The following is a 15,905-nucleotide window of genomic DNA, read 5'->3' as shown; positions in this document are numbered from 1 at the left end:
TAATAAAGGAAACTGAAGATGATTCAAAGAAATGGAAAGATATACAATGCTCTTGGATTGGAAGAACAAATATTGTTAAAATGGACATACTACCAATGCAGATTTAATGTGATCCCTATCAAATTACCCATGACATTTTTCACAGAACTAGAACAAATCCTAAAATTTATATGTAACCATTAAAAGACCCAGAATTGCCAAAGCAATCTTGAATTGCTAAAAGCAATCTTGAAGAAAAAGAATAAAGCAGGAGTCATAACCCTCCTAGACTTCAGACAATACTACAAAGCTACAGTAATCAAAACAGCATGGTATTAGAACAAAAACAGACTCAGGGGGCAATGGAACAGAATAGAGAGCCCAGAAATAAACCCAAACACCTACAGTCAATTAATCTTTGACAAAGGAGGCAAGAATATAAAACGGGAAAAAGACAGTCTCTTCAGCAAGTGCTGTTGGTAAAGTTGGACAGCCGCATGTAAATCTGATGAATTTAGAACACACCCTCTCACCAAATACAAAAATAAACTCAAAATGACTTAAAGACTTAAACATAAGACATGACACCATAAAACTCCTAGAAGAGAGCATAGGCAAAAATTCTCTGACATAAATTGTACCAGTGTTTTCTTAGGTCAGTCTCCCAAGGCCACAGAAATAAAAACAAAAATAAACAAATGGGACCTAATCAAATTTATAAGTTTTTGCACAACAAAGGTAACCATAAAAAAACAAAAAGACAACCTACGGAACGGGAGAAAATATTTCGAAATGATGCAACCGACAAAGGCTTAATTTCTAAAATATACAAACAGCTCATACAACCCAACAACAAAAAACAAACCCAATTGAAAAACGGGCAGAACACCTAAATAGACATTTCTCCAAAGAAGAAATACAAATGGCCAGTAGGCACATGAAAAGATTCTCAACATCACTAATTATTAGAGAAATGCAAATCAGAACTACATGAGGTACCACCTCACACTGGTCAGAATGGTCATCATTAAAAACTCTACAAACAACAAATGCTGGACAGGATGCTGAGAAAAGGGAACACTTCTACACTGTTGGTGGGAATGTAAGTTGGTACAGCCACTATGGAAAACAGTATGCTGGTTCCTCAAAAACTAAAAATAGAATTACCATATGATCCAGCAATCCCTCTCCCGGGCATATTCCCAGACGAGACTTTAATCCAAAAAGATACATGCACCCCGATGTTCACAGCACCACTATTCACAATAGCCAAGACAAGAAACAGCCTAAATGTCCATCGACAGATGAATGGATAAAGAAGATGTGGTACATATATACAATGGAATACTACTCAGCCAAAATGAAATAATGCTATTTGCAGCAACATGGATGCAACTAGAGATTATCATACTAAGTGAAGTCAGAGAAAGGCAGATACCATATGATATCACTTATATGTGGAATCTAAAATATGACACAAATGAACCTATCTTCGAAACAGAAAGAGACTCACAGATATAGAGAATGGACTTGTGGTTGCCAAGGGGGAAGGGGTTGGGGGAGGGATGGAGTGGGAGGTTGGGGTTAGCATATGTAAGGTATTATATATGGAATGGATAAACAACAAGGTCCTGCTGTACAGCACAGAGAACTATATTCAGTATCCTACGATAAACCATAATGGAAAAGAATATAAAAAAGAATGTATATATATGTATAACGGAATCACTTTGCTGTACAGCAGAAATTAACACATTGTAATTGAAATGAAAACTACACTAGAAGGAATCAATAGCAGAATAACTGAGGCAGAAGAACGGATAAGTGACCTGGAAGACAGAATGGTGGAACTCACTGCTGTGGAACAGAATAAAGACCAAAGAATGAAAAGAATTGAACACAGCCTAAGAGACCTCTGGGGCAACATTAAACACAACAACATTCGCATTATAGGGGTCCCAGAAGGAGAAGAGAGAGAGAAAGGACCACAGAAAATATTTGAAGGGATTATAGTAGAAAACTTCCCTAACATGGGAAAGGAAAGAGCCACCCAAGTCCAGGAAGCACAGCAAGTCCCATACAGGATAAACCCAAGAAGAAACATGCTGAGACACATAGTAATCAAATTGGCAAAAATTAAAGAAAAAGAAAAATTATTGAAAGCAGCAAGGGAAAAATGACAAATAACACATAAGGAAACTCCCATATGCTTAACAGCTGATTTCTCAGCAGAAACTCTACAAGCCAGAAGGGAGTGGCATGATATACTTAAAGTGATGAAAGGGAAGAACCTACAACCAAGACTACTCCACCCGGCAAGAATCTCATTCAGATTCGATGGAGAAATCGAAAGCTTTACAGCCAAGCAAAAGCTAAGAGAATTCAGCACCACCAAACCAGCTCTACAACAAATGCTAAAGGAACTTCTGTAAGTGGGAAACACAAGAGAAGAAAAGGACCTACAAAAACAAACCCAAAACAATTAAGAAAATGGTCATAGGAACATACATATCAGTAATTACCTTAAACGTGAATGGATTAAATGCTCCAATCAAAAGACACAGGCTTGCTGAATGGATACAAAAACAACACCCATATATATGCTGTCTACAAGAGACCCACTTCAGACCTAGGGACACATACAGACTGAAAGTGAGGGGATGGAAAAAGATATTCCATACAAATGGAAATCAAAAGAAAGCTGGAGTAGCTATACTCATATCAGATAAAATAGACTTTAAAATAAAGAATGTTACAAGAGACAAGGAAGAACACTCCATAATGATCAAGGGATCAATCCAAGAAGAAGATATAACAATTATAAATATATATGCACCCAACATAGGAGCACCTCCATACATAAGGCAACTGCTAACAGCTATAAAACAGGAAATTGACAGTAATGCAATAATATTGGGGGACTTTAACACCTCACTTACACCAATGGACAAATCAACCAAAATGAAAATAAATAAGGAAACAGAAGCTTTAAATGTCACAATAGAGCAGATAGACTTAATTGATATTTATAGGACATTCCATTCAAAAACAGCAGATTACACTTTCTTCTCAAGGGCTCACAGAACATTCTCCAGGATAGATCACATCTTGGGTCACAATTCAAGCCTCAGTAAATTTAAGAAAATTGAAATCATGTCAAGCATCTTTTCTGACCACAATGCTATGAGATTAGAAATGAATTACAGGGAAAAAAACACAAACACAGGGAGGCTAAAAATACGTTACTAAATAACCAAGAGATCACTGAAGAAATCAAAGAGGAAATCAAAAAATACCTAGAGACAAATGACAATGAAAACACGACGATCCAAAACCTATGGGATGCAGCAAAAGCAATTCTAAGAGGGAAGTTTATAGCTATACAAGCCTACCTCAAGAAACAAGAAAAATCTCAAGTAAACAATCTAACATTACACCTAAAGGAACTAGAGAAAGAAGAACAAACAAAACCCAAAGTTAGAAGAAGGAAAGAGATCATAAAGACCAGAGCAGAAATAAATGAAATAGAAACAAAGAAAACAATAGCAAAGATCAATAAAATTAAAAGCTGGTTCTTTGAGAAGATAAACAAAATTGATAAACCATTAGCCAGACTCATTAAGAAAAAGAGGGAGAGGACTCAAATCAATAAAATTAGAAATGAAAAAGGAGAAGTTACAACAGACACCGCAGAAATATAAAGCCTCCTAAGAGACTACTACAAGCAACTCTATGCCAATAAAATGGACAACCTGGAAGAAATGGACAAATTCTTAGAAAGGTATAACCTTCCAAGACTGAACCAGGAAGAAACAGAAAATATGAACAGACCATTCACAAGTAACGAAATTGAAACTGTGATTAAAAATCTTCCAACAAACAAAAGTCCAGGACCAGATGGCTTCACAGGTGAATTCTATCAAACATTTAGAGGAGAGCTAACACCCACCCTCTCAAACTCTTCCAAAAAATTGCAGAGGAAGGAACACTCCCAAACTCATTCTACGAGGCCACCATCACCCTGATACCAAAACCAGACAAAGATACTACAAAAAAAGAAAATTACAGACCAATATCACTGATGAATATAGATGCAAAAATCCTCAACAAAATACCAGCAAACAGAATCCAACAACACATTAAAAGGATTATACACCATGATCAAGTGGGAGTTATTCCAGGGATGCAAGGATTCTTCAATACATGCAAATCAATCGATGTGATACACCATATTAACAAATTGAAGAATAAAAACCATATGATCATCTCAATAGATGCAGAAAAAGCTTTTGACAAAATTCAACACCCATTTATGATAAAAACTCTCCAGAAAGTGGGCAGAGAGGGAACCTACCTCAACATAATAAAGGCCATATATGACAAACCCACAGCAAACATCATTCTCAATGGTGAAAAACTGTAAGCATTTCCTCTAAGATCAGGAACAAGACAAGGATGTCCACTCTCACCACTATTATTCAACATAGTGTTGGAAGTCCTAGCCATGGCAATCAGAGAAGAAAAAGAAATAAAAGGAATACAAATTGGAAATGAAGAAGTAAAACTGTCACTGTTTGCAGATGACATGATACTATACATAGAGAATCCTAAAAATGCCACCAGAAAACTACTAGAGCTAATCAATGAATTTGGTAAAGTTTCAGGATACAAAATTAATGAACAGAAATCTCTTGCATTCCTATATACTAATGATGAAAAATCTGAAAGAGAAATTATGGAAACACTCTCATTTACCATTGCAACAAAAGAGTAAAATACCTAGGAATAAACCTACCTAGGGAGACAAAAGAGCTGTATGCAGAAAACTATAAGACACTGATGAAAGAAATTAAAGATGATACCAACAGATGGAGGGATATACCATGTTCTTGGATTGGAAGAATCAATATTGTGAAAATGACTATACTACCCAAAGCAATCTACAGATTCAGTGGAATCCCTAGCAAATTACCAATGGCATTTCTTACAGAACTGGAACAAATAATCTTAAAATTTGTATGGAGACACAAAAGACCCCGAATAGCCAAAGCAGTCTTGAAGGAAAAAAACGGAGCTGGAGGAATCATACTCCCTGACTTCAGACTAGACTACAAAGCTACAGTAATCAAGACAATATGGTACTGGCACAAAAACAGAAACATATATCAATGGAACAAGATAGAAAGCTCAGAGATAAACACACACACCTATGGTCAACTAATCTATGACAAAGGAGGCAAAGATATACAATGGAGAAAAGACAGTCTCTTCAATAAGTGGTGCTGGGAAAACTGGACAGCTACATGTAAAAGAATGAAATTAGAACACTCCCTAACACCATCCATAAAAATAAACTCAAAATGGATTAGAGACCTAAATGTAAGACCAGACACTATAAAACTCTTAGAGGAAAACATAGGAAGACATAAATCACAGCAAGATCTTTTTTGATCCACCTCCTAGAGTACTGGAAATAAGAACAAAAATAAACAAATGGGACCTAATGAAACTTCAAAGCTTTTGCACAGCAAAGGAAACCATAAACAAGAAGAAAAGACAACCCTCAGAATGGGAGAAAATATTTGCAAATGAATCAACGGACAAAGGATTAATCTCCAAAATATATAAACAGCTCATGCAGCTCAATATTAAAGAAACAAACAACCCAATTCAAAAATGGGCAGAAGACCTAAATAGACATTTCTCCAAAGAAGACATACAGATGGCCAAGAAGCACATGAAAAGCTGCTCAACATCGCTAATTATTAGAGAACTGCAAATCAAAACTACAATGAGGTATCACCTCACACCAGTTAGAATGGGCATCTTCAGGAAATCTACAAACAACAAATGCTGGAGAGGGTGTGGAGAAAAAGGAACCCTCTTGCACTGTTGGTGGGAATGTAAATTGATATAGCCACTATGGAGAACAGTATGGAGGTTCCTTAAAAAACTGAAAATAGAATTACCATATGACCCAGCAATCCCACTACTGGGCATATACCCAGAGTAAACCATAATTCAAAAAGACACATGCACCCCAATGTTCATTGCAGCGCTATTTACAATAGTCAGGTCATGGAAGCAACCTAAATGCCCAACGACAGACGAATGGATAAAGAAGATGTGGTACATATATACAATGGAATATTACTCAGCTATAAAAAGGAACAAAATTGAGTCATTTGTTGAGACGTGGATGGATCTAAAGACTGTCATACAGAGTGAAGTAAGTCAGTGAGAGAAAAACAAATATCATATATTAACGCATGTATGTGGAACCTAGAAAAATGGTACAGATGAACCGGTTTGCAGGGCAGATGTTGAGACACAGATGTAGAGAACAAACGTATGGTCACCAAGGGGGAAAACTGCGGTAGGGTGGGGATGGTAGTGTGCTGAATTGGGCAATTGGGATTGACATGTATACACTGATGTGTATAAAATTGATGACTAATAAGAACCTGCAGTATAAAAAAACAAACAAACCAAAAAAACAACTAATACTAAACTTTCTTTGGGTTATTTGTATGGAAATATGTTAATATAAATGTTTCAGACATTACATGAAATTTCTAAAAATCTTATATGTTCTGGTATAATGTTATGTCATAATTCTAGTTATTACTTTAAAATGTATATCTCAGAAATAACTAAATTTCCTTGTCAATTACATTACTATGAACTTTCATCAAATCTTTAACCGTGGTCATTTTTAAGTCTTTTGTCATTTACAGACAGTTCTGGGTGTACTCTGATGCTTTTGTAAAAATGTTCCTATAAAAGGGTTTCATCTTCAAGGAATTTATGGAAAAGACTCTGACAAGTACAGGTTTCTGGTAATTGACTATACTGCTGAACAGAATGAATGAGCATTTTCAGAACTCTAATGGAAAACTGATGAATTCATAGAAGTGCTAACAAAAGATCAAGATAAAAATTACATGGGACTGAGTGAACTGATGAGGATGGTTATAATTTTTGTGACTTTCTGTTTGAATTAAAAAAAAAAGACCCAACACAGCCATAAATAAATAAATAAATATTAAAAGAAAAAAACTCACTGGATTTTCCAACTTGAATATTGGGATTGAAATAAAAACATATCAAAATCAAAAAAAATTAACACATTGTAAATCAACTATATTTCAATTAAAAAATGGGAAAAATATTAAAAACAATGTTCCAAGCTTTACGATAGAATATGAGGCAAACATTAGTTATTTTTGAAGATTACTTAATGACACAAGAAAAAATTCATCATATTGTATTAAGTGAAAAAGGCTGTTTATTAAACTGCATTTATTGCATAATCCCCAGTTTTGTAATCATGACTTCTATGTCTTCTTCTACGTCATCTGCTAAAAATGTGAACAGATGGAGCTTGGACCATACGCCATGGAAGGTCCACCACAGTGAGCCTCTCTCTTCAGGCTTGATGGTTCTAGTGTCATGATTCCATCAACTGAATCTTCATGTAGCAATGGCTCTCAAATGTTTCCTGGGGGAGGCTGCCTAAGAATCACCTTGAGACATAGTTTATAAAAACAAAAACAGATTTCTCAGTCTCATCCACAGAGGTTCCAATTCATAAGGTCTGGGATGAAACCCTGGAATCTGTTTCAGAAGGTGTCCTGGTGATGCTTACCTGCAGACAGATCCAGGAACCACAGCTCTCTAGTTCACAATTTTCCAAGGTTTTGAAAAGTATATTGAATGCCTTTTAGAAGTAAGCTTCTAAATGTCACTTCTCCTAATCCTCGGGTACTGCTGCCCTTTGTCAGGTAGACGATGTAATGAGTGGATGACAGGCCAACCTACGGCGTCTCACTGAGCTGACTGATGCCACCAATGCCACACTCAACCTGGCCGGTACCGGCCCCTGCCTCAGAATCCTTGCTCCAAGTCCTGCCTCCTCTTGGGCTTCTTTTTTTTTTTTTTTTTTTTTTTTTTGCGGTAGGCGGGCCTCTCACTGTTGTGGCCTCTCCCCTTGCGGAGCACAGGCTCCGGAGCACAGGCTCAGTGGCCATGGCTCACGGGCCCAGCCGCTCCGCGGCATGTGGGATCTTCCCAGACCGGGGCACGAACCCGTGTCCCCTGCATCGGCAGGCGGACTCTCAACCACTGCGCCACCAGGGAAGCCCCTCTTGGGCTTCTGAAATGCCAGCTGCTCCTCCTCCACAGGCCCCTTCCATCAACTTCTAACTCTGCTGAGGTCACGCTCATCAACCAAACCTCCGGAATGCCCGTGACCAGGGCACGATTCCTCGCCTTCAGTGCCCAGCTGCTGAGAGTTTTCTATATTTGACGATTCACCTCCCACTCATTCCTCAACCCTCTGTCACCTGGCTTCCATCACCACCACTTACTGACTCTTACCAAGGTCACCCTGGCTCCTGGTGGCTAATCCACTGGTTCCGTTTCCCCGAGGCATCTGATGCTGCTGACCACCCCGCCCTCTTTCCCTGGCTTTTGTGGGGGTTGTCTGCTGTTTCACCTGTCTAGCATCCATTTCCCCTATTTGATAGCCGTGCCCTGAGGAGCTGCCTCTCCCCACCCTTAGTCCGTGAGGTTTGGGGGCTGACCACCCCACTCCAGGCACAGGTACTTCATTCCCCTGGCTTGAGAGATTGGTGCAAGGATGGGCAGACGGCCAAAGTTGAGCCAATAAAACTCAAACCTGAGACTTTCCGAGAAACTATGGGGAAAGGGGTTCTCTTTTTCCCTACTGGGGTTGCTGAGCTGTCAGAATGTGAGTCTGGAATTAGAGAGGGTCTGCCCACCCCACGAGGAACTGCCTGAGAAGGAAGCCAGCGTGAGGAAGGCAGCAGAGCTGAGACAGCGAGTCCTGATGGCACCACGTGGGGTCCTAGGCCAGGCCTGAAGCCAGCACACCCTGGTTCAAACAGTTTTGTGAGAAAAGGTATACCCTTTTTTTTTAAAGATAGATTTTATTTTTTCGAGCGGTTTTACATTCATAGCAAAATTGAGTGGAAAATACAGAGGTTTCCCATACACCCCCTGCCTTGACATAGGCATCGCCTCCCCCATTATCAACATCCACCAATACAGTGGTGCGCTTATTACAACTGATGAACCCACCCTGACACAGCATTATCACCGAGAGTCCACAGTTTACATTAGGGTTCACTCTTGGTGATGTACATTCTATGGGCTAAGGTATACCTTTTTACTTAAGATTTTTTTAGTTGAATAGCTGTCACTTGCAACCAAAAGAGCCCTAAGATGGCTCTGAACCATCATCCTCCCCTGGCATTACTCCACCTACTTGGTGACATTTTCCCCAGCATCTCCACAAGCTCCTCTTCCTCTCATTCCAGACCCATATGTCTGACCCCTCACGGACTCTACACCTGGGTGTCCAGTTACGCACAGGCTTAAATCTAAACTCGTAAGTATGCCCCTACTCTTCCTCCTCTTGTGTTCCCATCTCAGCAGATAGCTCAACCACCCACCCGATTACCCAAACCTGGGCCTCATCATTGACACTTTCTCACTTTCCCTTCCCCGTCTCCTTGGGGCAGCGAATTCTGGCTCATTCCGTAGGGTTCAGCTTTTAGGTTGTATCCTCAGGGAGGCCTTTTCCAACACCCAAACCTGCAGGAAGGGTCCCTCCTATGCTCCCATCCCACACTGTGCTTTAGTGTCACAGCTCTTATCACCCAGAGCCCTCATGGTTTGATTCTTCTCCATAGTCTGTGATAGCTGGGCCCATCCCTGAAATCAATAGTATTTGAGTAAAGAAACACTAGGCTGTGTAGGTATGATCTTATATTGTATATTGTAAATAAAGTCTATTGTTTGGTGAAAATTAAATATTTCAGTATTTCGGCGAGATCTGTAAAAGGTATGGTACTTGACACACATGACTATGACTTTCAGGGGTCCAGCACTTGAATGGGGGTGAGAACCACTCCACTGGACCCACAGTGTTTCCCTAAAGGAACTTTTTAAGATTATTTTTGATGTGGACCATTTAGTTTTGAAGTCTTTATTGAATTTGTTACAATATTGCTTCTGTTTTATGTTTTGTTTTTTTGGCCCCAAGGCATGTGGTATCTTAGCTCCCTGACCAGGGATCGAACCTGCACCCCCTGCATTGGAAGGTGAAGTCTTAACCACTGGACCACCAACCAGACTGCCTCCTAGTGAGTGCCTTCACTTCTCTTTAATAACTGAGTCTAGAGCCTATCAAAGGAATGGAGCAGAGCTTTGTCCTTAAACAAAATCTATTTCCCCCCATTTTTGAAAACTGGGACATTTGCCTGCTTCTAATTTTCTGATACTTTGCACATTCTTCATAATTTCTTAGAAATCACCAAACACAGTTCTTAGAGCACAACTGCAAGTTCGTCCTGTAAGGGCCTCCCATCTATCTATCCACCCGGGTATTTACTTGGTCTTGCCTGTGCCAGGCCCTGGAGAACTCCTCGCAGTCTGGGTTTGAGTCCCTCTCAAACATGGCTGGCCTCCCTTTACCATCCCTGGAGCATCTTCTTTGAGAGAAAAGGAGGAAGCAAAATAATAGCTGAGTAGTTCTGCTTTCTGTTAATGTTATAGTAAGAGTTCCAAGCAGTGAGCCTATCACTTCCTGATTCTTTTTCTTGTTCTAATCATACCTAAAAAGGCTTTTTTATTGTCTGAGGCATTTTTGCCCTCTCAGCCCACTCTCTCCAGCTTCTTAGTGCTTTGTACTGTCCATAAACCTTGTTTTCACCCTTGTGTGTGGAACCCCGGCTCCCTTTTCCCCTATTAATGCTATATTTAATATTTAAAGTTTTAAAACATAATTACTTTTTCAAGCATTTTATAGGAAAACATCATAACTTGATTTTACTAACTTGAGTGTTATGAAGAATGCACGTTTATACACTGACAAGACCATACAAGGGAAAAAACGTAGGGATTGTGTGATGGCTATTTGTACACCTTTTTTCTCGGGTCGACTCCTTAGTTCCTTCTGTCCTTGTGTTCTTTCAGCTTACTTCCACTTTTTTTTTCATTTGTTTTCTTTCTGGCATCCATGTTTTGTTTTGTTTTTTTTGCGGTACACGGGCCTCTCACTGTTGTGGCCTCTCCCGTTGCGGAGCGGACGTGCAGGCTCAGCGGCCATGGCTCACGGGCCTAGCCGCTCCATGGCACGTGGGATCTTCCCGGACCGGGGCACGAACCCGTGTCCCCTGAATCGGCAGGCGGACTCTCAACCACTGCGCCACCAGGGAAGCCCCTGGCATCCATTTTTATTTTAAATTATTGTACACAAATGCAGAAATTACTTGACTAGCACTAACTGCAGAATTTATATAAAGTAAATAAATCATAGGATGCTTAATACTGAAAGACTGAATTGTTTTATATTTTTTATCGAGATATAATTCATATACCATAAAATTCACACTTTTAAAAGGCACAATTCTGTGGTTTTTATTATACTCACAGAGTTGTGCAACTAATACCATTATCTAATTTCAGAACATTTTTATCACCCAAAAGAAAACGCTGTACCCACTGTACCCATTAGAAGTCACTTCCTATTCTTTTTTGCAGTGTGGATATCCAGTTGTCCCACCATCATTTGTTAAAAAGAATATTTTCCCCCATTGAATTGTCTTGGAACCCTTGTAAAAACAAATTTATCATAGATGTATGGGTTTATTTCTGGACTCTCAATTCTATTCAGTTTATCTATATGTTTATCTTTGGCTAGTATCACACTGTCTTGTTTACTGTAGCTTTGTGGTAAGTTTTGAAATCAGAAGTATGAGAAATGCAATTTTCTTTTCAAGATTGTTTTGGCTATTCTGGATCCCTTACATTTCCATGTGAATTTTAGGATCAGCTTGTCAATTTCTGTAAAGAAGGCAACTGGGATTTTGCTAGGGATTGCCGTGAATCTGCAGGTCACTTTGAGTACTACTGCCATTCTAACAATATTAAGTTTTCCAATCCGTGAACATGGAATGTCTTTTTTTTTTTTTAAGCCTTTCTTTAATTTCTTTCAACAAAGTTTTATAGTTTTCAGTGCATAAGTTTTACATTACTTTTGTTAAATTTATTTCTAAGTATTTTATTTTTTAAGGTATTATAAATGGAATTTTCTTAATTTCATTTTCAGATTGTTCATTGCTAGTGTATAGAAATATAATTGATTCTGTATATTAATCTTATATCCTGACATCTTGCTGAACTTGTTTGTTAGTTTTAAGAGTTTTTTAAGGCTTTTCCTAAATCCTTAGGATTTTTCTATATACAGGATCATGTCCTCTGTGAATAGAGATGGTTTTACTTCTTCCTTTCCAATCTACAAGCCTCCTGTTTCTTTTTCTTGCCTAATTTCCTTGGTCTCTACCCTTTAAAAGCCTATATAGCTTCTTGAGTGACTTCCTTTTTTTTCCTCATTAGAATAAATTTTTTGAGAGAACAGGACAGGGTGTAGGAGGAAGAGAGAAAGTGGAGCTCTTAAAAATCAGAAGTTGCAGTTGTGTGGTTTGAATGCATTTTTGGTGAACCTCACATCCTCTCAGTGGAAATGTCTTCCTTCATAGCACCTGGGCCCAGGGACTTTCTGGGGGAATCTCTGAAATCTCTTTTCCTCAGGTTTTGGACATAAGCCTGGCTGAACCCAATATCCAGCCTTCCTTGGCTGTTAAAGAGTCTACCATGACATGGCCACTTCCCCCGTGCCCATCTCTTCTCCTTCTCTGGTCAGTTCTTTCTTGCTGGTCAGAGGCAGAGCACCAACAGTTCCTCCCACTGCATCCTCTGTCTTCTGAGAAATAAAACTGTCAACGAGACAATAGGCTGTTTGTTTCTACCTCCTAAAGACTTTGACAAACATCTCCTGAAGTTCTGGGCCAGCTTTGTGACCCATGTGAGGAGAGTCCACCAAGACTCTCCTTCTATCCGTCCTCCTCCTCACACTTGAGTCCTTCATGGTGATCTTCCATGCAGGAGTGAGCACAACTTCTTGACACTCAGGTTCTCCATCCACCCCATTTAGGAGACCTCTTCATCAGAACATGGCACACACTTAATTTCTTCACTCTTGGTGAATGTCCTGGCTCACCATGTTTCAGTGGGGCTCTTAGTTCTTCCCAGTTATGGGACAAAAGGAAGAAAGAGTAAGGTTTCATCAAGGGTGTGGAATGTACACCAAAGGTCTTGCTGAGTGGCTTTACAAGGAGAGAAGTTTCCCTCCATATCATTGCAGGTTCTGTGTTACCAGTGACCTCTTGGGATATGCAGGAAGCCAGGTATATAAGAATCTCTGACTATGCAGGTAGGTGCACCCCATAGCCAAAAATGAGCTTCCAGTGCTCACTGGCTAGAAGCAAACAACCCAGGCACTGAGAAAAGACAGCCACGGATGCAGGCATGTTCCAGGACTGTCAGCATCCTGGGCCAACACCTCTGGCCCCCAGTTCCAGTGCAGGACTCTAGAGGGCAGCTGCCCTTTTGTTTGGGGCTTTCCTCCCAGAAGCTACATCTTTTCCTCCTAGCTCCACTCCGAAACCAAACTCAGGTCTCCGGTGCTCACCAACCTTCCTGTCTACCCTGATTTTCTTCTACCCTGTCTACCTCACAGGTCCACTTTAGTGCCTGCTGCCTAACGACAAAGTCACTTTGTCGTTAGGGAAGGTCTCAAGAGCAAGTGACTTCCTGATAAGGTGACTCCTTCCTCACCCTGGTGTTGCTGGGGCTCCAGTGCCTCCTGAGAAGTAGTTCATTTGGATGGAGTTGCCAGACCTCAAAATCCATCTTTAACTATGCTTAGCTATTCCACAAAGCTCCCCCCAAATGATGAAACAGAAAAACAGTAAACTGAAAAAAAAAGATCGATTCATGTTCCTGTGGGTTTGTTCTCCTGCCTTTGGCTTGCTTACTATCCAGGCTGCGGGAGCAGAGAGAGGGCCACATCACATCTGGGTTGCCATAGTATCAACCATGGCTCCCTAATCATACAATAAAGCTCTCATGGCAAGGACAGATGGGAGGAACTACCCGGGGTGCTGTGAACATGCCACCGCTAATGTCTGAGACTATTATAACAATGCTTACCTTCTTATCCTTTATTTGTATATTTCAAAAAAAAAAAAAAAAAAAGTCCACTGACCACTCTTGTACCACTTGGTCATAATACTTCATTGTCCCATATACTTAAAAACTGGTTAGTATTACTGAGACCTTAAATGTATTGTGCCTCATCTTTCAAGGTATCAGTTACTGTAATATTTCTATGGTTCATTTTGAGTGTCTTAGGTGACATATTCAGTACTGTTTTCAGCTTACTAATAAGCACCAAATAGAGCAATTTAAGATTATTTTCTTCCATGTTCCTTCACATTCAATATAGTATATTTGTTTTGCTGAATTCATTCATAGTGTATCTGCAGGCCTATATTTTCTGTAGTGACAACTACTCTATTTGTGGGAACTATTTAGGTCACTGGAAGGGAGAAAAAGAGGTCACTACTTAATAGAAATGGCATGTATCCAAATACCGACGCAGTTTTCTGAACACCTGTTGAACATCAATGATGAAGAGACTGTTACAATTTCCAAAACCCTGGATAAAAACCTTAAATGATTACTTTGTTTCAACTGACACAGTTTAACCCAGGAAAACAAGTCTCCTAACCAAAGAAAGTGAGTCTTAATATGCCAGCTGCTTTAAAAGTAAAATAGCCTCTTCAAAAAGCTATCTGTTACAATGTAAATAATTTCCCATCAAAAATCACTAGGAAGGAGCTATACGATTTGAATGTCAAGGCATGCACAGTAACTGTTTGCTTTTGGAGACAGCGAGCATGACAATATTATCAGCTGTCAAGGGTGAGAGAGGAGGGACTGGCCCACCTAAGAAATGGAAACTAACGAATAGTAATATGACACTCCCCCTTAGTTCCACTGGGCATCCGCTGGTGCGGCGGCTACACACAGCTAACTTCCTAACGCACAGTAAAGGGAGGCTGTGAAAGAGCTGAATGAAGGCGGCCTCTCTACCCTGTTCCCCGAACACTGTGGTGGAGGCGGCGTGCAAGGACCGCAAGGGAAGGGGGAGTGGGCAATACCCTCTACTGTTGCCATTCATTCTTTCTTTCTTTCATTCATTCAACAAATAGTTATTCGCGGGGCACTGTGCTAGGGGCTTAACTTTCCAACTTTGACTCAATAACACATTCTGATACCCCACACCTGTCCCCATTTCCAGCCGTAGCCCTCACTAGCTCATCAAGAAGGTACTTACTATAACCTCGCTCTCCCTCCCTTCCCCGGGTTTCCAGGCTAGGGTGACAAGATAATGCCAGCCAGAGAAGTGCCTTTCCAAAAGCAAGGAAGGAGGGCTCGGAGTACGCAGACAGGGGCGGGGGACGGTTTCGAGGACCCTCCTGGCCGCTAGGGAGAGCCAGCCCCTACTTTGTCGGCCGCGCCCCGGGTGGGGCTTCGGACACCCGGGCACCGCGCTCGGACGGGGAACCTGAGGTCACGCCGATACTGGAGGAGGAAGCAGCGGAGACGGGGTTCCTCCAAGGGGAAGTGGGCGCTTCAGGAAGCCCGAGGGAGGCGGGAGGCTGGTGACAATACGCACACACGTGGGGAGGACCGCCTCCACCTAGGTGGTGGGGACAGGTGCGCAGGCAGGGGTGAGGAGCGGGCGGGGAGGGTTACCTGATGAACGTGGTCTTGCCCGTGCTGTACTGGCCCACCAGCAGGACCATGGGCTTGTTCTCAAAGTCGGCGTCCTCCAGCGCGGGCGAGTGGAACTCGTGGAAGCGGTACGCCTCCTCCAGCGGCAGCACCTTGCGCAGGTAGAGCGAGCGCAGGCCGCCCGTCACCGTCTGCACGGCGTCCGCGCCGCCCATTCGTTCGCGGCCGCCCGCCTGCCGCCCCAACCAGCTAAACAT

The 15,905-nt window shown here is 41.1% G+C and overlaps 1 protein-coding gene across 1 annotated transcript in view; it reads right to left on the bottom strand.

The window, feature by feature from the left end:
• Window positions 1-15,905, bottom strand: part of EHD4 (EH domain containing 4) — a gene marked incomplete at both ends in the record, with an annotated part of 87,772 nt that extends 71,867 nt beyond the window's left edge. The window contains one exon of the mRNA XM_079699872.1: window positions 15,670-15,905. Coding sequence (XP_079555998.1) covers window positions 15,670-15,905 — 236 coding nt within the window. The remainder of the gene's footprint in view (window positions 1-15,669) is intronic.

The sequence above is a fragment of the Hyperoodon ampullatus genome (genome assembly GCF_949752795.1).
Source record: "Hyperoodon ampullatus genome assembly, chromosome: 3".
Lineage (NCBI taxonomy): Eukaryota > Metazoa > Chordata > Mammalia > Artiodactyla > Ziphiidae > Hyperoodon > Hyperoodon ampullatus.
This window is presented reverse-complemented; position numbering and strand designations above follow the sequence as displayed.